The sequence below is a fragment of the Clarias gariepinus genome, chromosome 3, assembly GCF_024256425.1.
Source record: "Clarias gariepinus isolate MV-2021 ecotype Netherlands chromosome 3, CGAR_prim_01v2, whole genome shotgun sequence".
NCBI classification, from domain to species: Eukaryota; Metazoa; Chordata; class Actinopteri; order Siluriformes; family Clariidae; genus Clarias; species Clarias gariepinus.
The window spans coordinates 26,705,686-26,722,233 of NC_071102.1; the positions used below are offsets into that span (position 1 = coordinate 26,705,686).

The 16,548-nt window shown below is 37.7% G+C and overlaps 1 protein-coding gene across 8 annotated transcripts; it reads left to right on the forward strand.

Moving 5' to 3' along the window:
* Positions 1 to 1,619: 1,619 nt before the first annotated feature.
* On the forward strand, positions 1,620 to 12,686 carry anln (anillin, actin binding protein). 8 transcript variants are annotated; one of them, XM_053493242.1, is made up of 25 exons: positions 1,620 to 1,760; positions 3,338 to 3,488; positions 3,901 to 4,314; positions 4,530 to 4,858; positions 4,957 to 5,335; positions 5,437 to 5,636; positions 5,731 to 5,835; positions 6,086 to 6,185; positions 6,429 to 6,554; positions 6,647 to 6,867; positions 7,158 to 7,309; positions 7,390 to 7,531; positions 7,620 to 7,755; positions 7,835 to 8,023; positions 8,500 to 8,626; positions 8,713 to 8,761; positions 8,857 to 8,910; positions 9,162 to 9,194; positions 9,674 to 9,695; positions 9,779 to 9,891; positions 10,164 to 10,217; positions 10,468 to 10,554; positions 10,668 to 10,775; positions 10,855 to 11,027; positions 11,168 to 12,686. In XM_053493242.1, exons 1-25 carry the CDS (start codon positions 1,743 to 1,745, stop codon positions 11,280 to 11,282), a joined length of 3,597 nt encoding a protein of 1,198 aa, XP_053349217.1. In that variant the 5' UTR covers positions 1,620 to 1,742; the 3' UTR covers positions 11,283 to 12,686. The 8 variants fall into 8 exon arrangements, with proteins under 8 accessions (XP_053349217.1, XP_053349219.1, XP_053349218.1 ...); XM_053493244.1 differs by having other exon boundaries at positions 1,628 to 1,760; positions 6,089 to 6,185; XM_053493243.1 differs by having other exon boundaries at positions 1,629 to 1,760; positions 7,161 to 7,309.
* Positions 12,687 to 16,548: the final 3,862 nt, after the last annotated feature.

Below are 16,548 nucleotides of genomic sequence, written 5' to 3' on the forward strand. Positions count from 1 at the left end.
TTCACACCTTTTGCGTAAGCTCTAGAGAATTTGTATATGAAAATGCCAGATCAGCAGGTTTTGAAGTACCAAGCCTACCAGGAACCAACACCCATGCCAATTGAGGTAACAGGCTTGAATTGTTTATGCATGATCATATGCATTGTGCTGCTTATTTTAATTTCCTAAATAAATTCCTGAAATGATTGTTTAAAATGATCTTTGCTCTGGCTCGGCTGCACCCCACAACTTGCACACGTCACATGATATGACGTCAGCTTGGGCCCTAAATATTTGTTGAGTGCGTTGGTGTGTGTGCGTGTGTGTCGAGTGTTAACATTTATGATGTGTAGAATAGGCCACAGATGCCGGGAAAAAAACCCACCACACTACGATGTTACTAAATGTGATGTCACTGAACGTGTCACTGAATATACTGTCACTTAATATAATGCCACACAGAAACTTACTGTATTAACCACTTTTCAGCATAAATTTAAGGTATCGTCATGGCTGACCCCTTTAAGATATCAAAAATCCCTTTACAATTTTGCATCCTCATTGCCTTTAGATCACATATAAATTCCCCAGGAGGAGTATATCAAAATCCATCATGTGCATCTTGGCAAACGACCCAAATTTACTGGCCTCCTGTTGAGTTGAGCCCAGGTCATGCAGTGCGAAAGCTGTTCGGCTCAATGAGCTCTAAATGCGTATTGAGGTTCTGTGCATGGTGTGCATACATGCAACTGTGTATGGGCTACTTCACTTTATTTATCTTTGGTAAGGGGCCCCTGAGGGCCACGTGACACGCCCGTGGGACAGATTCTTAGGCCTAATGCCAGCAGATTCCAACCTTTCTGCCAATTTTTGGGGGGCATGTTACATTTTTGGGCATGTTAAGGTTTTTTATTTTATTTTTATTATTATTATTATTATTATTTTATTTTTTTGGGGGGGTGTGGGGGGGGGGGGGGTAATAATCCTAAGGGGAAAGAGAGGTTCCTGCGCACCATATAGTGCTTGGGCCCTAATAATGCGATTTAAGTAATGGGTCTGTGTTCCAGAAAAACATAGAGACCTAAGACTTCATGTCTGGCGACGCCCCTGGTCTGGGACATCTTTTGCTTACTTTAAGTGTAACTCTAAAGTGCTTCAGGAACCATAATGCTTCATCTGCTTTATCAAAATTCAGTTTTTGGTCATTGTATAGCTTATAGTCAGGGTTTAATGTTTTATCTCTTGCTTGTGCTGCTTACTGCATTCCCATATTTAGTGTTCGTGTAATGTGACACTACCGATATTTTCAAACCCCACTAGTTCCGTATGAGTATGGGATGTATCTCAAATACGTCGTCAATCACTTCCCCTATTCCATTCTAGCTTGAAAACGGCACAAAATCTTAGTTATCGGCATCAAAAGAGTCTTATAGACTTAGCGTTCATTTTACATACTTGTATAATTTAATATTGAGTTTTACTTGAGCGTCATTTAACAGATTTTGTACCGAGTGAGAGACGAGTTCCGTCGCTGAAGGGAGTAGTGCGAGTGATCAGTGTCTAAATGGGAGCCAAGCCTAGCAGGAGTGTCGATGACGTGGACGTGACCGTTAGTGAGAGCAGCGCTGAAATTCAAATTTTGAACAGCAGCAGTGTGTGTGCTCGTGCAGAAGGTGTAGAAAGATCGGTTTGTTAGTTATACCGAGAGGAAAGCGGGTGTAACAGCGGGATTTAGCTGGAGAATAGGATTAAATTACTCCGGAATGGATCCGTTTACTGAGGTAAATAACTTTGGCTAATGTTTTGTCTGTAGTAAACGCTTTGTTTTTTTTTTTTACATTCGGGAAGTTTACCAGTAATGTGCCTTAAGCTAAATATTTGTCTTCTGACAAACTTACCAATGCTACCAGATATCTGACTGTATACGCGTTTAAATGTAAAATAAACGTATACCTATTTTTTTCTTGCAAAATAAAAAAAATGACACGAATAGGTGAATAGGTTGCTAGTTAAATCCAGGAATTAAGTGAATACCGAGCTAGCCAGGCTACTTATGTCTTTGTTTAGCTAGTTCACCATGCTAAGGTGTGGTTGTCTTTGTCTAAGCCTTTCCTAGTTTGTCCTAAAATTTTATATTTTTATATGACTTTACAGACATTTAATACAAAATATAACTAAGTGTTTCGCAGAATATGAGAAGAGCAGGGTATGACTTGAGTTCTGACCTTATATTACCAAAAGTATGGTTTAGTCACGTGACCAGCATTTTTGGGGAATGACAGTCCCTAACTGAAATTTCCACTCGTTCCACAGGAGCTGCCAAATTATTTGGGAGTTTGTGTGTCTGTGTGATTTCTTTGATATGCTATTAAGAATGGTGGCATTCATCCCTAGCAACTAGTGTTAAAAGGTTACCACATCAGTCAAAGAAAAACAAACATAGAATTAAATAGGATTTTTTATTTTATTTTACAGTTACTTGTAAGATTTCTTTAATGAATAGTAATTTATCCTTACTATTACAAAGTGCTCATTCTTAACCTTACAGTGCACAGCCTATTTGTTATTAAAGTAATGAGGATCAGATTTAAAAAAATAACACCAGTAGAGTTTTAAATAACTAAGAACTCGAATACAATCACTGTACTGAAAGCAATGCAAAAGTAGCCATAACTTAAAAAAAAAAAAAAAAAAAAATATATATATATATATATATATATATATATATATATATATATTAACTGAGCTAGTTTGGTCATATTCCAAATGTTGGTAGAGTAACTGTTTCCTCTATACAAAGGCACTCCTTAACATAGTGTCTATCACATCAGCCATGCATTTGCACCATCATCGAACCCAACAACCGAATCGTTTTTGAAAATCTCCCTTTTTCTCCTTATATAAACTTCTTCAGCCATCTGTGCATGTTGCTCTTGTCAGTGTTGTCATCTCAGTAAACATTCTGTAGAGCAACAGAACTTTCTGCATATATCACTTGTGAAGACGAGTTAGTCAAATGTGATTAACACTGGGTGTGAGGAGGGAAATGAAAAAGCTATTTTTAGATTAATTTAAAAGCAGCAAAGTTCCTTATTTTAAACAACAGAAATATGAGCTTATGATAAAGTAATACGAAAGAAGTTGATATAATCAGCTGTTACATAGCTCTTTGGATCACTATTTATTATTTAAGCAAAAAGGGATTTATTTAAATTTATTTCAAATAAATATTAATATCCCAACCATTTTTTCAGTTTTCCCAATGGTTCCTTTTTACTTTTCTGACTTGACATTTTTTTTTAAGGGCCTCTGTGCAGATAACCATCTCCTGAACTTGTGTGTTTCACTGTTTATTTAGAAACTGTTAGAGCGTACACGGGCTCGCAGAGAGAATCTTCAGAAGAAGATGGCGGAGAGACCCACAGCAGCTAACCGACAAATGACCAAGAGGTCACGAGAGCCACTTACCGAGACAAACAGTGTCATCAGTCAACCCCCAGCTGAAAAAGGTGCCATGTTGTTCAAATGAGTTTTAAGGTGTAGCTTAAATGAGATGTGGCTTCACAGTAAATGCATTTGTACAAAAAAAAAGTCTGTTGTTTTAGGTTCAAAATATTTGAATGGAGAGCTTTGTTTTTAATGCACTAGGCTGAACTCTTATCTATCTACCCAATCAAGTTTAAGTACATTATTTCAGTCAATTATGTCCTCTTAATATGTATTTTTTTTTAAACCACAATTGAAAATGGAATCATTATTGCTACCCTAATCTTGGCCGCTGAGGTCTATTTGAAGTTCAATTCCCCATAGCGTAATGTTGGCTAATGGTAAAAAGTTAGTTGTTTCATTAGAATAGCCATGCTGTTGATGTTATTTCATTTTTTTATGTTGCCTTATTAAAATCACCTGTTTGTATTACAGTACTTCCCTCCTCCAAACCCTCTCCCTCTAAGCGCCGCTGCTCAGAGGAGAATGCTCATTTCACTGGGGAAGAGAACAAGGAGCCTGTTGCTCAACAGGTCACAGCTTTAGAGCCAGCAATGGACAAGAAGCCCCCCATTGCACCAAGCAGCATTTACTCAGCTACAGTGGAGAGACCGGGTGTTTATTCCAGCTCAGGCACAGGGCCTGTGCACCCTCCTTCAGACAGTGAGAAAATGGAGGCTCGTCCTTCACAGGCCATTACAGGATGCACAGATAAGGCAATAAAGCACTCTGCGATGGAGGAAAGCAGCGAAGTTCTCAAAGACGCTTCTGCTCCCACTTCAGCTGCCAGCAATATGAGATCTCGTTTGCAGAGACTGGCAGAACAGAGGCACTGCTGGGACTCAGAGGGTAAGTTTGTCAGTTAGTTCTTGGATAAAAAGTTACCAAATTTAGTATGATAATTGCTTCATTGTCTGCTGATGTGATTGCTTATCCTTTAAAGATTTGAGTATGGATTACTACTAAGCACACATGTCTTGTGGTGAAGGAATGAATATGTATGTCAATTATTTTACCATAGTAAATTACATTGTTTCTCAATGTTCATAAATATTAATCTTCAGTTACAGGTAGCTTTGAGCCAGTCCCCAGCACTGCAGCCCTGTCCCCTATTAAATCCCAGAGGATAGAGGTTGTTGCTAATCCTACCCCAGCCATCACATCGGAAAAGCCTTTAGGCAGGAAGGGCAGACTGGCAAACCTTGCTGCGACAATCGGTTCTTGGCAAGATGATCTTGGGCATCCACCCACTTGCAGAAACAATACACAAGGTCAACCTGGCACAGCATGTGTTCCTCCTCCAGCACGTCTAAACACCAGTGTCAAGCCTACTGCGCAACAAGTTAAGACTGTCCAGCCATTTGCTACTAAGCCTGTCAACAGCACTCAGCAGGTGGGATACACAGAACATATTCTTATAGAGCATGACATAGAGATTATAGTTTTTTTTTTAATCAATTTGTTTCATATTTCATCTTTGGTCTGTTCTAGCCATCAGTTTATTCTCCAGTCAAATCATCCAGAGTGATTCCTCCAAGCCCACAAAAGACCGAGGTGCCTGAGCCAAAACTGGCTAAAGTACACCTCTCCCCTGCATCTAGCCCCCTAAAGAGCTTTTCTAGTCAGCACTCCACTCCACTCAAGTCTGGAAGAGTCCCATCTTCCCCTCAAAATACCCAGTCTTCTGAAACCCCTCTGAAGACTCAAGTGCCATGCAAAGAACTAGGACCAGAAAAAGTTATTATTGCAAGTCCGGCAAAAACGAGCATCAATACCAATCCTACCTCCAGTGTAGTGCCCGCTCAGACTATGGAGCGACTGACAAAGGATGCAACACCTATACAGAAAAGTGGCCCAGTTGGACCTACTGGTGAGAAACGCGTTATTAATATTTGTCTTAAATTGCATTAAATTATATATTTTTAATTAATTAAAAAAAAAATCTTTACTAATTTTAGTTATTATTCTTAGGGGGTGTTAAGTCATTTTTAGAGCGTTTTGGGGAAAGGTGTCAAGAACGTAATCAGGGTTCTCCTGTTAACGGTGTGGCTCTGGCTCGTACACCTGCTGCTACACCTTCATCTGCTCACAAATCGAGACTGCTTCAGGAGAGGCTTGCTGTCACACAGGGAGCTTCCAGCACTGCCCTCCTCACTCAGAAGCAGAAAATGGTGAGGGATTTTTATTTAGTTTATTTTTTTTCTTACCTTTCTTCATATTTTTGAGTTCAGTTTATATCTGACAATAGTTTTCATGTGTTCCTAGGAGCGTGATGCAGAACTGGCACAGGTTCGCAGTCGATTTCAGAACGGCAAAATGTCAAAAAGCAAAGAAGATTTCGAAGAGGACACGAATAACTCAGAATCTAAGGTTGCCAGTGTTAATGCTTACTTAAGAAAATTCAGTAAATGAGCTTAGTAGGATTGGTTTTGTCATATATCTTTTATGTCATTTAATGTATCACCTGGAACAGAGACGTTCTCTATAAACACCTCCTTAATATATGTATTTTTATCATCAATGAATTGGCACCAGCTAGCCTCAATAAATCTCAAATATTTTTCCAATGCAAAGTAAGGAAAAAAACAGGTATAAGTGCTGAATTCTTTATCATCCTTAGCAGGTGGAAGAGCCTGATGATAAAAGGTCTGTCCTAGTACAAAATGTTGAGCCGCCTGCACCAGGCTTGGATGTTTTAGAAACAAAATTCAGTGAGAAAGGTAAAGGTGATTTATTTATTATTATTTATTTATTTTAAAAAAAATTTGCGGGAGGTAAAAAGTCAAGCATTTCACTGCATGTCTTGTTTTGCATAGTTGTGTGTGCCTTGTATAACATTTTATTTAAATATAATGTAGCATAGCAATGATAATTAAGTAGTTCAGTATTAGTGGCATTTATTCATTAAATGTTTCTTTGTTATTAGAATGATATTAAGTGATTTGATGACTGCTTTCTACTAGTGCTTCATCTGATGAGATTATTTCCTTTCTCAGAAACATCAAATACAAAACCGTCCCTGTCAAGCCCAATGAAAAAGGTTGAGGTTGCTATAGAAAAAGCAGAAACAGTCAAGGAAAGAGAAAAAGGCAAGAATTTTTTAATGTTGCTTGTCATGCTTGAGCAAACCATAAAATCTGTAGTCAGGATTGTCATTAAAAAGTTGTTGTTGGCTTTTTAGAGACAGAGGAGGAGACACACGAGATCGAGATGAATGTTGATGGCTCTGTTAACTCCGAAGTCATTAACCAACTTTTTGAAGATGTTTTGGAGGAAAGTGATGAGCATGATGCTGAAGAAGATGAGGAGGAAGATGCTCTAAACATCTCCTCCATGTCTCTTCTCACCCCACTGGCAGAGACTGTGGCTGCAGTGGTCAAGAGCCCCGAGAGGAAAATTATGGTGAGTTTAGCATAGGTTAGGTAGTGTCGTTATTTTGCCTAATCTATGATGTCATTATCAAATTTCATATGTAATGTTTAACGTCCAACTAGAATGAAAACATTTCGAATTATATTTTCATTCTCCTTTTCTAAAGCACTAAATTCTGCCTGTAAAGTGCTTCATTAGTTAAATTAGGTGTGTTTGACACGTTTTACTAGCCAATTGGACCACCAACAATAATTGGCACCAAAATTTTGTGCACATTTTATTTTGTTTTCCTCCGTACACTCACCTTGTTCATGGTTTAGCAGACATCAACCCCATCTAGCTCGTTTATTGAGAAGCAAGGGACTCCTGAGGTGGTGTCCAGGCCCACAAAATACCAAAGAACACGAATGCTTCGTGCTGGCTCCTCTGACAGCATTGACGTCTTAGAAGAAGAACACAAACTACCCTACAGGTACCATGATTAACTAATGAAGCTAAATATCATATATTAAACTACATACTATGTACTCAATAGGTACCTCTGTATTTCAGCATTGATGCATACAGATCAACCAGAGTCAAAGAGACTGAAAGACCTGAGGTTAAACAGGTGATTGTGAGGAAGGAAGATGTGTCGCAAAGAATGGAAGAGCCCCGACATACCAGTCACGTTAACATTAAACAAAAGATGCAGGTAACTTTTTTTTTTATCAGGAGAAAATACATACTAGTGGACCAAGTTTAGTTTCAATGAGAAATGTCCTGTGTGTGTGCACGTTCAGGTTTTGACCAATGAGATGAACATGCAGCAGACGGTGATCCATCAAGCCAGTCAGGCACTGAACTGCTGCACAGATGAGGACCATGGAAAGGGCTCTCAGGTGGAGGCTGAAGCTGAAAGGCTGCTGCTTATAGCCAGTAAGTGACCAGTGCTGGACAGGTTTCTAGGTCATTTGCCTCTTTTTGTATCGAAAGTAACGGTGTATTCTTTCTCTAGCCGAGAGGAGGGTGGCTCTGAAGGCTGAGCTTGATCGGTTGAAAGTAGAGGGACCAGCAGTTCAGAAAAAAAGCTCTTCCAAAACCCAAGATGACATGGGTGTGCCTGCCTCCAAGGGCTCCATCACACTGCAGGAGCTTCGATTACCTCTTAAAGCTGACTTTGTCTGTTCTACTGCTAATAGGCCTGGTACATCATCTGTTATTTTATTTACAAGTGTTATGTAAGGGCTCTGTGACAAAAGACAAAAAAAGTCTTGATGTCAGTTATAAACAATATTGTTATGAACAATACAATGTTTGTATTGTGAGTATTGTACAGTACTTATAACACTGATTCTATGTATAGACACCTAGTCGTGGTATTATCTTTTCTTTTTTTTTTTTACTTTTAAATTTGAAAACAAGTATTAACATATTTTATTTTGCAAAGGATAAATATTGTACCCCAATCAAAATATGCAGTTTGTGTCCAAATTGTGATTTTCAGTTTTCAGAACCCGTTAACCCTCATTAATTAAACGTGTAGTTTATCACGGTTCTGTGGTTACATTGAAGATCACATTTTCCTTTAATATTGTTTTTGTTTTTTAAAAAGAAACACAAACTAAAGATCGGGGGGGGTTTTCTTTAATATTTTTTTTTGTTTTGTTTTTTTAAATAAAGAAAGTGGAAGCCATTACTTCTTCGTGATGATCCGTGCTGGAGCTGAAAACACAGTTGCTACTCCTCTGGCCAGCACCAACAATGCGCTCAGTGGGGATGCTTTGACCTTTTCCACCAAGTTCACTCTGTGAGTCTAAATTGCCTCTGTTACTCATGTGAATATTACTGCCACATTTCAGTACGTTCAGTTCATTTAATTTTTTCAAATTTCAGGCCCGATGTGTCCAGTGACTTTGAGATTGATATTGAGGTCTACTATCTTGTAAGTACAGATTTATTTTTCTGTTTTTTAACATAACTTTTAAAAAATATATATTTTTCAGTGCTGTATTGTTTTTTTTTTTGTTTTTTTTTTAGGTTTTTAAACGTGAGCTGTTAGTTGATAAAAGAAAAAAGCCCTCCAAATCCAAGGTATAATAAGCCTTTATGTTTCTGTAGTTTTGTTTGTCAACACTTGCTGCAAATGAAATGTGGGGTTTTGAAAATGTACTAACATTCATTGATGTGTTTTAAAATAAAATGTGAGACTATAATTTCACTCAAACTTCATGAGAATAAACACCGGCTTTGAGCATGTTTTGAAGCAGCTATGAAAATTGTATTTTAAGTACTTTGTTTATTAGTTTGTTTGAACGAGGACCTTTTGTGTCTGTTCCCATTAGGCAATCACACCTAAGAGGTTTCTTGCTATCACTGTAAGTAAACACTTGTAAGCTCAAGTTTCTTTAAATGCACATGGTACTGGGGCAATATTCACACAGGATCTTCTCTTACCACTAAGAGGCACTAAGGAGCAAGATTTCTCCTAAATAAAAAGGAACAAAGCTTTTCCTAGAAATGTATTTACAAATGTGCTAAAATATTTTTTTATTAAGGAAGCTCGAAGCTACAAGTAGACTAATCTGTAAAACATGTTTGTACAGATAATTATTTTATAAATAAAGCGAAAGTAAAAAATAAGACAGATGGGTTTTTTTTAAGCTTTAAAGCTTAATCTTATTGGATATATCAGACAAACCTTCAGTTGATGGCACCTGTCTAAACTAAGTGTAAATAATCAGAACATTCAATATGTTATATATTAATATTTACCAAAGGTAATCTGTTCATGACCAGTGTTTACTTCTGTGACTTTAGTGACAAAAATGTTTTTTGTTTTTTTTTCCCATAACAGAAAAGCAATCTCCAAACACCTGGTAAGTATTCGATAAAAGCAATGTTTAATTTGAGTACTTTCTTGATGTTTCTATGTGTGGCTAAGATAACTTTGTGTTTGTAGTTGTAGCAAGTCCTGGGGGACCGAATGCCGTGCGCTCCAGTAACTTTGCTCTTGTTGGATCACACAAGTTATCCTTGGCTGCAATTGGAAAAAATAAATTCCCTCTGGAGAAGGTAAACTTTGTGGTGTGCTTTAGTATGGTGTGTTGAGAAAAAATGTGGTAAATTATGGCATGATAAGAACCTTAAAAATGATAAAGAGCCTTCTTTTTTTTTTTTTTCGGGGGCTTATGCAGGACACGTATGAGACACATCTAGAGTTCCTTGTATGCACTTAATTTGCATGTTCCCCAAAGCTAGGCAACAAAGTCTTCCTAATACTAGCATGGTGCAGTGCTACATGTAGAAATCAGCTTGTTTATGCATACTCATTTCTTTCTTTTTAGATCAAATATGAGGGATGTGAGAGCAGGTTTCTCAGTGACATGTTTCAGAATAAGGTTTTTATATACGTTCCACGTTTCGTATCACAGGGCTTGGCTGCTTCCTGGCTGTTTCAACTCGCTTTGCTGCTGCTTAACAGCGTGTTTCTAACCCAGATCACTTGTGTGTTCTCACTTCTTTAGCCTCTCAGTGGGTTTTTTGGTGCAGACTAATCTCTCTTATCAATGTATGTGTTTTTTTTTATGCCACATGTTTAACTGGGACACTGCAATTTCTAAACACCCATCTTCATCTCCCAATATATAGGTGCCTTTTCTTTGTCCTCTGGAAGGTCATATTCACCTCAGGATCCAGTGTGAGGTCAACTCGCATGTGCAGGAAAGAGGCTTTTTGGTCAGTGTTCTGTACCCCTTTTATATGGATTATAAAAGCAATTCTTTATAATTCATAGTATTGCATTGACATGGAAATAGGTTTTGCACTGACACATCTATTACCATTCATAGACCATGTTTGAAGATGTGAGTGGCTTTGGAGCCTGGCATAGGAGGTGGTGTGTCCTTTCCGGATATTGCATCTCCTATTGGACTTATCCTGATGATGAAAAACGCAAGGTAACTAAATGGAGCGGGATGTCAACGCTTTGACAAATTGTAAAGATAAATGATTAAATACATGACTTGTTTTGGGTAGAATCCTATCGGTCGTATCAACTTGGCAAGTTGTACAAGTCGTAAAGTGGAGCCTGCTAACCGCGAGTTTTGTGCCCGGCCCAACACCTTTGAGCTGATTACAGTCAGACCACAAAGGGATGACGACAAAGAAACTTTGGTCAGCCAGTGCAAGAACACCATGTGTGTCACAAAGTAAGTTCCCATTCGGTGCATGCTCAGTACGGTCTGTGTCTATAGCGAACCTCTCGGTAGATAATAATGTTACAACCTAAAATATTAATGCCGAAACATTTGTTGCAAATCAGAATTGTTTTCATCTTTTTAAAATGCAGGAATTGGCTCAGTGCCGACACTAAAGACGAGAGAAACCTGTGGATGCGGAAGCTTAATCAAATCCTCGTGGACCTGCGCATGTGGCAGCCAGACTCATGTTACAGGCCAGTGTGACCGAGGCAACGATCATGGGTCCTACTCCTACAAAAAATATTAAACTGTTTGCTAAGAAGTGCAATACAATGTCAAAGTTACTAAACGTTTACAGTGGAATATAAAGTTAAGGTATTGTATATTTGATCAAAGTCATGGGAGATTAAGATATAAGAGAGTAATATTTCGGTATTTCATAAAAGAGAAAATCCACCTCAAACCACGTGCTGATATTTATAACAACTAATTTGTGACTACAGCATAACGTCATAAACTTGGAGTGTATTAAATTATTAATCACAAATGACTTATCAGTATCAGTAATTACTTAACAATATCAAAGGAAAGCCATGTGTTGTTTCAGGGTAATGAATTCAGTGTTACATTATATAGTTTTTCAATAAGGATGATTTAGTTTGATTGGCAGAGATACTGCAGTTTTAAATTCCCGCTTCAGTCTTTATATTTAAACCAGCCTAATTCACAATATATGTGCTGTAATAAAATATAACCTCGGTAACTGCTTCAGTTATAGTGGAATAATGTGTACACAATAGCTTAAACCACACTAAAGTGTTTCTCTATATTCTTTTCAGCAGTTCTTCATATAATCATACGACACAGAGCAGTGGTTTTTTAATATTAACCCTGCACACAATATGGTGCGAATTAAAGCTCTTGGATTTTTATTAATACAATTTCATGCTTATATTGTTTTTATATATTAGTATGATGTGACTATAGCTTAGTATCAGTGTAAATATTGCAAGCATGCCATTTTGAAATAATCAGGAGGGTTGCTTGGTTTGCTTTTATTCAGGGAAATTTTTATTATAGTTTTAGATGTATTGTTTGTGGGTTCAGCAATGTTAAAAGTATTTTATAAACATTTCATTTATGAACAGTTTAATTCAGCATCAACAACTCTGATGGTGGATTTTAGAATTTTTTTCCCTCTTCTTTTTTTTATTTTTTATGTTATTTGTTTCATCAGTTAACTGTAAGAGGGTATATAATGCAGAGTGCCAAGACTGTATTCTGAGCTGTTGAAACTACTACTAAAGTGCACACATATTGTCAATAGCTGCTTAAACTGTTTTGCTCTTGCAGTAGATCTAATAAGATAAAAGATCTACATGACACAAGTTTCACTTTGAGTGTATGTAAACTGTTTGAAAAAGTAGTTTTTGTTATTGACACAAATAACACGATGGCTTTTTTTTCCCTTTATACTAGCAATTTATTCTATTAATTTGGCTTAAATGCACATAGATGCGTACTTAAAACCTTTAATATAATGTGGCTTGCTATGGCTAGTGTCAAGTTTTTTAAGGCACTTGAGGATGCTTCTAGGTTTTCCTGGCCTGTTTTAAACACTCCATATGTAATGCTGACACTCAAATAAAAGCCAACAGCTTTAATCAATACTGTGTATGGGTCAGTTTATTTAATCATCTAATTCTTTTAGGTTTTATTTTCACTGTTGGAAATATGAGTGTGTCGGTCAGGTAACTTAATAATGTACACTCTAACAGTAGTGACAACCGGTGGCCAGCAGCTGTCTTTGACTGACTCTAGTCAATTTCTCAGTCCAGGTCAATAAAGTGAAATAACTATTCAATCCTTTTATGTTCGTGTTCTGTCAGGTTTCAGGAGAACAAAAAAAATGCCCTGTGGGGTTAAAAAAAACAAAAAAACAGGGTGGTATTTTCAATATACATTCATTATAAATGTACATTTTACATAAGGAGTTACAAATTATTGAATTAATGTGGATTTAAAGTAACACTTTAATCCCACCTGTGATAGAGACATACAGTACAATGTGAATACTCCTGTGCATGGAAGTTGCCTAACTTTATAGGAGAACTGCTTGAAACAGCTGCTTGAGGGGCATGGCAACTTTTGAGGAAACTGATTTGATCCACAACTCAAACAGTGGGAGATATCACAAGATATGGATAGTCTGGACACTTCACAAAGCAAAGGTTTATGATACTGTATTTTTACTGCCAAATACAGTAACATGTAGTGTGTAATTTGTGATAAATAACATTTAGTTATAAGTGTACATTTTAATCCTCTTGTTTATGTGACCCATTTCCATTTGAAGGCTTAAAATTAGTGGCTTATCCATTAGTGATGTAGTAAAGAATTAATAAATGACTAAGGCTGCGTTTACACTGCAGGTCTCGATGCCCAATTCTAATTTGTTGCCTATATCTGATTTTTTTTGTTTACATGTGTATGAGTGTGTAGCGCAAGAACCTCCCTTTAAGTATGTGCGATGTTTCAGATGGCATGGCACGTGTAAACACGTGTATCGGATATGAGTCATAGTTGAAAGAACGTGTAAACAGACGGTCAAAAAAATCAGATATTGGCAACAAATCAGAATTGGGCATCGAGACCTGCAGTGTAAACGTAGCCTAAATGACCTCTACAAAACTTTTTATCTGTCAAGCATGGTTTGCAATAAAATGACAGAAGGGAAGCATGGTTAAATAAAATGACAAGTAAGCAAACTGAGTTGCAAAATAGAAATAATTGTATCCAAAATAATAAAAAAAAATTATAATATCCAAAACCGTTATGTCCTGTCTCCATCAGTATTTTGTGTATGATTGTGAGAGGATAAATACAATAGGTGTTTTAATGAATTGTACTACTGTATTGTAACAATTACATTTGCATTACGGTCAAATCAGAAGAGGTGACATACACTGATCAGCCATAACATTAAAAACACATGCCTAATATTATGTATGCCCCTTTTGTGCTGCCAAAAGAGCTCTGACCTGTCAAAGCATGGACAAGATCTCAGAAGGTGTGTTGTGGCATCTGGCAAACAAATCCTGTAAGCTTCAATGTGCCTTAGGGATCTAGGGAATTTGGTGGCCATTTCAACACTAACCTGTTTATCATGCTCCTCAAACCATTCCTGATATTTTTTATTTTTTTTTGCATTGTGAAAGTGTGTATTATATTGCTGAAAGAGGCCATTGGCATGAGGGGATACTGTCACCATGGTCTGCAGGCAGGTGGTTTCTGCTAAATCAACATCCAGATATATGCCAAGACCCAAAATCTTTTAAATGGAACATTGCCCAGGGCATCACACTGCCTAAGCCAGGCTTATTCTTCCCATAGTGCATCCTGGTGCCATCTCTTACCCTAGGACATGGCACAAATGCACCTGTGGATCCACAAAAAAACAATTCAACAGACCAATTGCTCCATGGTTAAGGAGTTTGATGCTTATGTGCCCATTGTAAACACAGAGGACAGGTGTTCAGCCAGGGCACTCTCCCTGGTCTGCTGCTACAGTACATAGCTCCATAAGCATCAAGCTGCAATGCATGTACCACACGGTTACACGTTTCTGTGAAAGCCAACATTGATTCTTCAATTTGTTTTACAATAAACCTTATGTGGATTCAGACAAGATGAGCTAGCCTTTCATCCCCAAGTACATCAATAAGCCTTAGGCATCCATGTCCTTGACACGGGTTCATTGGTCGTCCACTGAATCCTGGGTACACCCCACATGGACTGCTACTTTGTAGTAAAAAAAACCTGACTGTTTATTTTCTAGATCTGAACCCTTTACACTGGTACCACTGTGACAAAATGACCATGTGTTATTGATGTGACCCTTTTAGGGGTTTTAATGTTTTGATTCTTATGACTGCCAGACATGAGGTGCAGTGCATCAGGTGTTCTGGTGTCTTTCTTTCATGGACAGCATTGATTATTATTTTTTTCCCAGTGATTTGTGCTGCATTGACTTTTCCCTGAGATCGGTATGGACAGGCATGAGTGAGCCTTGGGTGCCTGTGAACCTGTCAACAGTTACAGTATATAATCAATCAATAATCAATGTTTTTTACTTCACTTGGCAGTGGTGTTAATGTCATGGCTGATCATGACACAAGTGTGTAACTTTTTTTGCTTGACTCTGCAAGGTTACATAGTGGTTAGCACTATGACCTCACACCTCCAGGGTCAAGGGTTTGATTCCCGCTTCGGGTCTGTGTGCTTGGAGTTTGCATGTTCTCTTGGTTGGTGTTCTCTAGTTACTCTAGTTTCCTCTCGCCGTCCAAAGACATGCAGGCTAATTGGCATTCCCAAATGGCCTGTAGTGTGTGTGTGCGATGGGTGTACCCTGCGTCATGCTCAAAGTCTACCGTGATAGGCTCCAGGCCCCCAATAACCTTATACATTAAAAGCGATATAGAAGATGAATAAAGTAATCAATAAATATAGAGTTATGTTTTACATCCACACACTCTGATTAGCCAGACCATTATGACCACTAGCCTAACATTGAGTAGGTCCCCTTTTGCCACCAAATCATCAATGCACTGTGTGTTCTGACACCATTCTGTGGAGACCAGTTTTAACCTTTTTCCTCAATTTGAGCCACACTAGCGCTTCTATTGAGTCTACACAGGCCAGCCTTCACTCCCTGTGATCGTCACTGAGCCTTGGCCACCCATGAGCTTGTGGTCAGTTAACCGGTTTTCCTTCCTTGGATCACTGACCAGTGCAGACTAGGAACATGCCACATGTGCTGCAATTTTGAGATACTGCTCTGACCTTGTCTAGTCGTCAGTTACAATATCTCCTTACAATGGCATCTGGAAGTAGGTGGGTATATTAGGCAGCAAGTGAACGCTTTGTCTCTAAAGTTTTGATGGAAACATAGAGAATGGGCAAACGTAAGGATTTTTTAAATGATAATTTTATTTATATTTAACAACAACAAAAAAGCAGGGCCAGATCAATATACAGTCAACACCCACAGCGAACATTTAAACACAAACAATAATCTGTTAAAATAAATGAGTAAACATGGAAAAACCAAAGGGCAAAACAGGCCAGGACAAGAAAACAAAAGAGTGAGTCATGATTGTTTTTTTTTTTTTTGCAAATATTTTTATTGAAAAAAGGAAAAACAATACAGTAATTGCAGTTACAATACAATTTACCTTTTATTTTTCAAAATAAATATATTTATATATTTAAAAAAAACACTAAACAAAAACACTCAAAAAACAAAGAACACACCCCCACCCTCCCCCGTCCTATACGGCTCAACACAACCACCAAACATATTACATAAATATAACAGTAACAGGTATACATTTAATCAGGCAATACCTCTAGACTAGTAAAATAAGAAATAGTTGCCAATTGTGGAAACATTTGGCTGTATATCCTCTTAACGTATATTTAATTTTTAAGTAAAAAAAAAAAACATAACATCTTTAAGCCACTGGGAGAT

Excerpts from the sequence above, each read along its gene's own strand:
- anln (XM_053493242.1), top strand. Across the intron at positions 6,186-6,428 it reads AACAAAATTCAGTGAGAAAG|TGCTTCATCTGATGAGATTA; the intron begins GTAAAGGTGATT and ends GCTTTCTACTAG. Across the intron at positions 8,627-8,712 it reads TTTTCCACCAAGTTCACTCT|GCCCGATGTGTCCAGTGACT; the intron begins GTGAGTCTAAAT and ends TTCAAATTTCAG.